The sequence below is a fragment of the Medicago sativa genome, chromosome 2 (genome assembly GCF_051527215.1).
Source record: "Medicago sativa cultivar Bolivia chromosome 2, Bolivia_mono, whole genome shotgun sequence".
Classification (NCBI taxonomy): domain Eukaryota; kingdom Viridiplantae; phylum Streptophyta; class Magnoliopsida; order Fabales; family Fabaceae; genus Medicago; species Medicago sativa.
The window spans coordinates 20,406,790-20,414,387 of NC_140750.1; the positions used below are offsets into that span (position 1 = coordinate 20,406,790).

General features: G+C 36.4%; 1 protein-coding gene across 4 annotated transcripts; it reads left to right on the top strand.

Annotated features, from left to right (window-relative positions):
• Nucleotides 1–4,716: 4,716 nt before the first annotated feature.
• Nucleotides 4,717–7,350, top strand: LOC146945371 (amino acid permease 4-like). 4 transcript variants are annotated; one of them, XM_085743695.1, is made up of 5 exons: nucleotides 4,717–5,239; nucleotides 5,377–5,439; nucleotides 5,558–5,779; nucleotides 6,274–6,367; nucleotides 7,079–7,350. In XM_085743695.1, exons 2-5 carry the CDS (start codon nucleotides 5,406–5,408, stop codon nucleotides 7,203–7,205), a joined length of 477 nt encoding a protein of 158 aa, XP_085599821.1. In that variant the 5' UTR covers nucleotides 4,717–5,239; nucleotides 5,377–5,405; the 3' UTR covers nucleotides 7,206–7,350. The 4 variants fall into 4 exon arrangements, with proteins under 4 accessions (XP_085599821.1, XP_085599823.1, XP_085599822.1 ...); XM_085743697.1 differs by having other exon boundaries at nucleotides 7,082–7,350; XM_085743696.1 differs by having other exon boundaries at nucleotides 4,758–5,229.
• The last annotated feature ends 248 nt before the right edge of the window (nucleotides 7,351–7,598 follow it).

Below are 7,598 nucleotides of genomic sequence, written 5' to 3' on the forward strand. Positions count from 1 at the left end.
CTATGATCACCTTAGTCTTTAGGTCATAAAACCTATATGCTTTATTGTTCAAGGCATACCCAATGAATACACATTCATAGGCTCTACTTGCTAGTTTGACTCTCTTGGGATTAGGAATCCTTACATAGGCTAGACAGCCCCATGTTCGAATGTAAGACCAATTTGGTTGTCTTTTCTTCAAAATTTCATAAGGAGAAATTTTGTTCTTAGTTTTAGGTACTCTATTTAGCACGTAGCTAACAGTTAATAAAATTTCCCCCCACCAATGAGGCGCTGCACCAGAATTAAGTATGATGGCAACTACCAACTCGGTAAAGGTTCTATTTTTTCTTTCCGCTTTACCGTTCATCTCAGGAGAGTAAGGTGCAGTTGTTTCGTGAATGATTCCGTGCTCTTTATAATACTCATTGGATGTGTGTGATAAATATTCAGTGCCTCTGTCACTACGATAGCGCTTGATTCTTTTATTGAATTGAGTTTCAATTTCTTTGACAAAAATTTTAAACATATCAAGCGCATCACTTTTGTTTTTCATTAAATACACATAAGTGTAATCAGAGCAATCATCGATAAAAGTTATAAAGTATCTTTGCCCGTTTCTAGTCAATTTACCATCAAGTTCGCATATATCAGAATGTACTAATTCAAATGGTTCAGTTTCTCTTATTACAGATTTATGAGATCCTTTTGTTATTTTTGCTTGACTACAAAACTGACATTTTTCAAATTCATTCAAAGATAACTTGGGAATTAAACCGAGATTGCTCATATTAGAAATGATTCGTTTATTAACGTGATAGAGTCGTGCATGCCAAATATTAAAATCACACAACATATAAGCAGAAGGAGAAATTTTATTCATAAGATTCAACTTAAACATACCATCAGAAGCATACCCTTTCCCAACAAAAACCCCATCCTTAGTAATAGAGTACATATCACATGCTATGATTTGTTCAAAACCAGCCTTATTCAATAAAAAACCAGAAACTAAATTCTTCCTAATTCTAGGAGTGTGCATCACATCCTTCAATATGAGAGTCTTCCCGGAGGTGAATTTCAGCTCCACATCTCCGGTTCCAGTAACTTCAGTGGTGTGAGAATCTCCCAACAGCACCTTCTTATTTTCAGCAGCAGTGTATGTCTTGAACATAGCACGTTCATAACAGACATGGCGAGAAGCACCAGTGTCTATCCACCAACCATCAGATCCACCCACCATGTTGATTTCAGTTATCATTGCAGTATACGGCTGCTCCTCATTTGTTGTTAAGTGAGCCTGAGCTTGAGCCGGTCTAGTGGATGGGTTTCTACACTTCCGTGCCATATGACATGGTTGTCCGCAATTGTAGCAATTAAACGGTTGAGCAGAGTCATTCTTTGATGGTTGAGCTCTTAGGACCTTTTGTGGGTTCCCATTCTTATTCCGATTGGAATTCTTATTTGCAGGACGGTTCTGATTCTTAAATTGTTTGCCAGCAGGCTTCAGAACAGCACCCACAGATTTCTTTTTAGTGTTGTTGTTCGAGACAGCAAACACCTCTTCATTCAGTTCTTGTTTTCTTGCCTCTTCTTCAATACGAAGTCGAGTAATCAGACTTTCAAGAGAAAACTCCTTAGTCTTATGCCTAAGGGCATTCTTGAAGTCCTTCCAAGCAGGGGGCAGTTTATCAATTATCACAGTAATCTGAAACTGCTCAGGTAATTGGATTCCTTCAACAAAAATCTCATGAGCAATATTCTGAAGCTCCTGAGATTGTTCTTCGACAGATTTCTCGTCGTTTATCTTATAGTTTAGGTACCGGCTCACAGCAAATTTCTTTGAGCCAGCCTCTGCAGTGTTATATTTATTCTGAAGAGCATCCCAAACATCCTTAGTTGTCTTATGAATCAGATGCAGATCATATAGATGATCCGCGAGACAGTTCAATATGTAATTCTTGCACAGGTAATCCTCTTCTTGCCAGAGGAGTATATCCTTTTCAGCCTGTTTCACCTTTTCAGCATGTTCGGCAGCAAGCCTTTCCAACTCAGCATTTGCAGCAGATATAGAAGCATCTGTAGCCACTGTGTCTTACCGTTACTAGTCGTTTCCAAAGGAACCGACATCGATGGTATCACAGGTATGTTATCCTTCAAGACGTGGGCAACCTTTTTCGTAGTTAGAAAAAACATCATCTTTGTTTGCCAACGCTTGAAGTTACTACCGTGAAACTTAAACGGTTTGTTGAAATCGACAGCTGTTCCAGATACAGTAATTTCGTTGTTGGTATTCATGGTTTCAGAAACGTCTTAAAATTGTTGTTTTACGATTTAAAATATACCGAACGAAATTACTGGGTGAGTCACGACCAGGTCGCTTTCTTTAAGACGTTTCGCGGCACTACCCTAGTTTGTGCAAGGTAGACTAACAACCACACCGTCTCCAGGATAAAACAGCCCAGATCACTGTTACGAGTATATACTGCACAGTATATAGTCGCTCGAGAATTACACCTCAAAGTATGGTTCAATTGTTTGATCGAAGCCACTCGATACGGTACATAACCGCTCTATTCGAAACCGACGGGACAGAAAGGAGTAGAAGATGAAGAATGATTCGTTAACACAAATCGGAGGGAGAAGAGAGAAACCGCACAGGAAGCATCAACTGTGAGATTTGGTGTGAAGAATGAGTGGGGCGAGCTCTCCTTTTATAGGCAGAGTTCGCAACAAAAAAACGGGTTACTTGACTCACGCCAAATCTCAGTACTTGTAGCTCCTAGTTTAGCCATGAAATCAGCAGACGAATTCGCCTCCCTCACAGAAAGCTTTAACTGGACGCGCCAGCTCCTTTGTAATAAATCCTGCACATTACTGATTATTGCCGCATAATGATGCCAATGATTCATCATGGTTGAAACTAACTGAACAACCAAAGTTGATTGTCAAAAGACATTGATATTGCATGATTCCATATGGATATGATAACTCTTAATACTAAATTTTGATGCTGCTAAAAGCAACTCATCAAATGGCGCCGTTGTCGGGGACATGTGTTTAAGAGATTGAAGCATTACAGCAATTTTTATTGTTTTGAGTATGCGTACATATTCGTTTAAACTGTATAGTGTTTGTGTTTGTCATTAAGTACCCCTCTTTGCTAGCCAAAGAAAATCTTCTTGTTTGTTATTCCCTTTTCATATTCTTCATAGCAGATAAAGACATAACTGATCGTTGTAACTTGTAACAACAAATTCTATACTAAGTGTGAATACCAATCATATCAATAGTACAATCAACATCCTCCTGAGGAAGAAACACTATCAAAAATAAAAGATGTTTTAAACTACTTCATGCAACAATTCATGATATACATGCAAATTAAAGAAACAACAAAAGAATAAATAAGTGCTTATTAGGAATCAACCTAATTTTCTATCCCTTATATTTTATTTTCAGTAACTTATTTTGCAAGTAATCTAAAGAAAAACCCTCAATTTCATTGAAATAATGAGTTTTTATGCTGCAAACACCACATAAGCTACTTTTACATATTTCATTTCATTTTTTGTAGTTATTTGATGTGGAATAAAAAATGAGATGAAAAGACCTAAGATTATGAATTATGGAAAATCCGCTAGGCGAGCAAAGCGAGAGAAGTCAGGTAGATTGTGCAAGAAAATTTGTTAGGCAAACCCAAGCGAGGAGAGCAGGACCAACGCCAAAGTGAGGGCCTCTGGTGAAGTTCCAGGGAGATCGATGCAAGAGTTTATATACTCGGCAAGTAACAATTCACCTAGTGAACAAAGTTGGTTTTAGTGACCATTTGGATGAGTTGTCTTTTTCCTCCATCTAAAGAAACCTCATACTCGCTAGGTAAGAATAATTCTACTAGTGAATTTTTACTTTCCAAAATTTATAAAAAGGAGGATCATATCGCATTTTTAGGGAGATTGACATTCTTAAAACAATTAAAAAGCACATAATCCAAAATTAATATGTTAATTTGCATTGACTTAGGAAATGCTATACAAAGATTTATTTGTAAGGGGCATTTGTAGATGTTAGTTGTGAGGCACCGAGCTAGGTTTACAATCACACACAGTGTTGGATCACAATGTCATTGTATTTATTAACTGAGCAAGACATCTGAAGTTAATAATGATAATGGATCTCGCGTCATTTCCCATACATGGAAACGTACGATGATAAACATGTAAAGGTATAATTAAAATAGAAGGAGCATATAATTAATAAGTATGAAATTATTGTTATTTTTTAGCACTTATCGACTTGTTTTGTAAGTAATTCATCATAAAAAAAAACCCCAACTTGATATAAATATTGTTTATATTAGTAAACTGTGTTTGAAAGCTACTACGTCTAGTTTCTATACATTTCTATAAGTTAAAGAGAATGATTACACCAATGCGGAGTAAAGGAAGTCAAGCACACGCTCCAAAAGCTACGCCAAAAGCATCATAGAGACATCTGGAGAAAAGCACGATTCGCTAGACAAGCTTCGTGAGGTGAAAGCGCACCAAAACAGAGAGTTCTAGAAAGAAAGTCCAAATGCAGTTTGAAAGGCGATATTTGGTCCGCTAAGCGAACTAACACTAGTACAAAAATGACTTATTAAAACAGGGATTTTAAATGGGATGTTATCCACATGACTTAAAATCCCATGTGAAGGAAAGGTATTTGAGACCATTAGATATTAAATCGTTTAAACCCATTTAAAAACAATTTTATATTAAAATTAAAAAATAAGACCCAAATTGGACTTGTCTCTACAAGCCTCTTTCTAAAATATTACTTGAAACCTCTTTCTAAAATAATCGTTCTCCTCCTCCTCTCTACAAACAACCCCAAACCGACTTCACTTTTTCTTCCTCCTCAAATCCAAACTAGCCTTCAACATGTAGATCCTTTGGCTGGTGGTGCGATGGGTTCTTCTCCGCACCACCAGCGCCCCTCGTTCTTCTCGTCGTACTTCTTCCAGATCAACTTCTCTCCGTCAGATTTGAGTTTTTGCGGTTTCGTCGGATCTTGGGTTTGGCTGTCTGTGTGTTGGTTTCTGGAACCGAATCAAGCAGGAGCAAGAGAGGAAGTGGATTTCCAATCATTCATTCACGAAAAGGAACAACACAAACGTTCAAATCGGAGTAGATCCCGACCGATTCGTGAGGAAGAAGAACGGCAAACAAAGTCTCAACAACAACAGCAAACCGAACAGAATCGAAAGAGGTAAATAGAGGTAGTAGTTTTTCTCTTCTATTTTCCTTCTGTTCAAACTTTTTTTCGAATTTCCAAACCTAGATCTAGTCTCTTTGAAAGTTGGTCTAGCTTTGACACTTGTTTCATTGTTGTATCTAATGGAACCATTGTACAAAGGGATAGGAAAAAAAGCTGTTGTGGCTGTCATGACTGTGGTTGTCGTCATGGAGTTTACAGTAGGTAGGAAATTCTCATTTCTCATTCACATTATTATTATTATTATTATTATTATTATTATTATTATTATTATTATTAAGTGTTAAGATTACAGTCTCATAGGTATTAAATATGATTGCAGGAGGAACCTTATGCAAAGGACTTAATAGAGGATTAGGAACTCTGTCAGCAGGATTATTGGTCATAGCTCAGTTGGTTTGGGCAATTGGTCCTTCTGTTATGATTTTCTTCAGTCTCATCACGTGGTATACTTCATCACTTTTAGCTGAATGTTATCGAATTGGTGATCCTCATTACGGAAAGAGGAACTATACTTTCATGGAAGCTGTTCACACAATTCTAGGTAACTCTTTATGCATATACACATTCATGTTAAGATAGTGTTTTAATAATCGAAACAAATCAAATTGGACTGTTGAATTAGTTGAACTGTGAAGTAAGTGTTTATGGCTCAATTGTTTGTGTGATTTGCTTGCAGTTTCGTTCCCTTTTGAGCAGTTTAAACTAGCTGAACTATGACTCTTTTCGATATTCTGTTTGATTTTTAAAACATTGATTTAAAGTTTCAAATTCACATGTTTGTTGTTTCTTTTGAAAAGCCAGAATTTAATAATCACTACTAGAAAAGATAAGATATGCTCTCCAAGTACACAATAACAAAGTCACACGTTTGCACTTGATTTGGTCATATACTTCTTGGTGAATTAACATTAATGTACTATTTATGTTATATATATATATATATATATGTGTGTGTATTCTGATAAATAGTATAATTTTGAAATGGAATGTTTGTGTTATACTTGTATATGAGATGAGAATCAAATGATTTTGCAGGAGGTTTCAATGACACCCTTTGTGGGATAGTTCAGTACACAAATCTTTACGGAACTGCAATAGGATACACAATTGCGGGTGCCATTAGCATGATGTGAGTGATCAATTTTTTAGTCTTTTTTTTTTTTAGGTTCAAAATAAAATCAATTTCTAAATATTTAGACATTGATTTTCTTTTGTACCCAAAAAAATTGATATTGATTTTATTTCCGCCTCAAAAGTCTAAATAAAAAGCTATCATTCCCTCAAAATCTTTAATATAACTTAGAAATTCCCTCAATTTTGTTGTGTTTCCTGCGTGCTGCACCGGCTGCTGCAGTGCAGTCTGGTTGTGCTGTGGCAGCAGGAGTGGTTTTTTTCGCTGCTGTGTTTGCTATTGTTTTTCTGTAGTGCAGCTGGTTGTATGTCCTGGTTCGGCTCAGTTTTGGGACCGATTTTAGGGGGTATTTTATTGAGTTGTTGTAGGTGGTAAGGGCCTCTTGTTGTTAGGCTCTTGTGTACTCTTTTTCCTCCTTTTGCGGGTTTGTGCATCTTGTGCTACCTAGCTATTAATAATATTTGATGATTCAAAAAAAAAAAAAAAACAGCTGAGAATGCAATGAGAGTTCTAGAAGCACGTAACAGATTAGCAGATCTTAATAGAGTTGCATGATGCAAGCTTATATCAGTGATTAAAAATTAAATTAACTTACCACTATTATATCAGTTATTATATCAGTGATTAAAAATTAAATTACATTATATTTTTAATTTATTGCTGTTGTCTTCTGTTTTGGTTTGTTGTGTGGTTTTTTGGTGTTGATAGCAGGTCTGCAGTCTTCTGTTTGAGTTGCTGCTGCTGGTTGTTTTCTGCTGTCACTAGTTGTTGCTGCTGCCAGCAGCTGCTGTGGTGCAGGATTGCGCGCATTGGAGTGTTTGGGGTCTGGGTTTGATGCTGTGGTGTGGTATGCGTAGGGGGTCATTCCTATTGTCCGGTTGTTTTTTCCGGGTGTGTTTGGTTCGTTGAAAATTTCTTGTCTTAATTATGTGTATGTACAAACGTTGTAGATGCAATACAAGATGGATACTGATTTTGGATGAGCTTGCTTAATTTAGTAATGCATGATACTGATTTTTTTTTTATCCCTTTTGAGACTTTTTAAGTGGGTTCATCCGATTTATTTAAAAGATACTGATTTTTTTTTTATCCCTTTTGAGACTTTTTAAGTGGGTTCATCCGATTTAAATTAAAAGATTTTAGATGGGTTCAACCGATTTAAATTAAATGATTTTAAATCGGGTAAAGGGGGCTGACTTAAAACCAAAACCACTTTTTAAATCGGCCA

Coding starts and splice junctions, on each gene's coding strand:
- LOC146945371 (XM_085743695.1), top strand. CDS start 5,406: ATGACTGTGGTTGTCGTCATGGAGTTTACAGTAG. Junction 5,440..5,557: donor CGTCATGGAGTTTACAGTAG/GTAGGAAATTCT, acceptor ATATGATTGCAG/GAGGAACCTTATGCAAAGGA. Junction 6,368..7,078: donor GCGGGTGCCATTAGCATGAT/GTGAGTGATCAA, acceptor TGGTGTTGATAG/CAGGTCTGCAGTCTTCTGTT.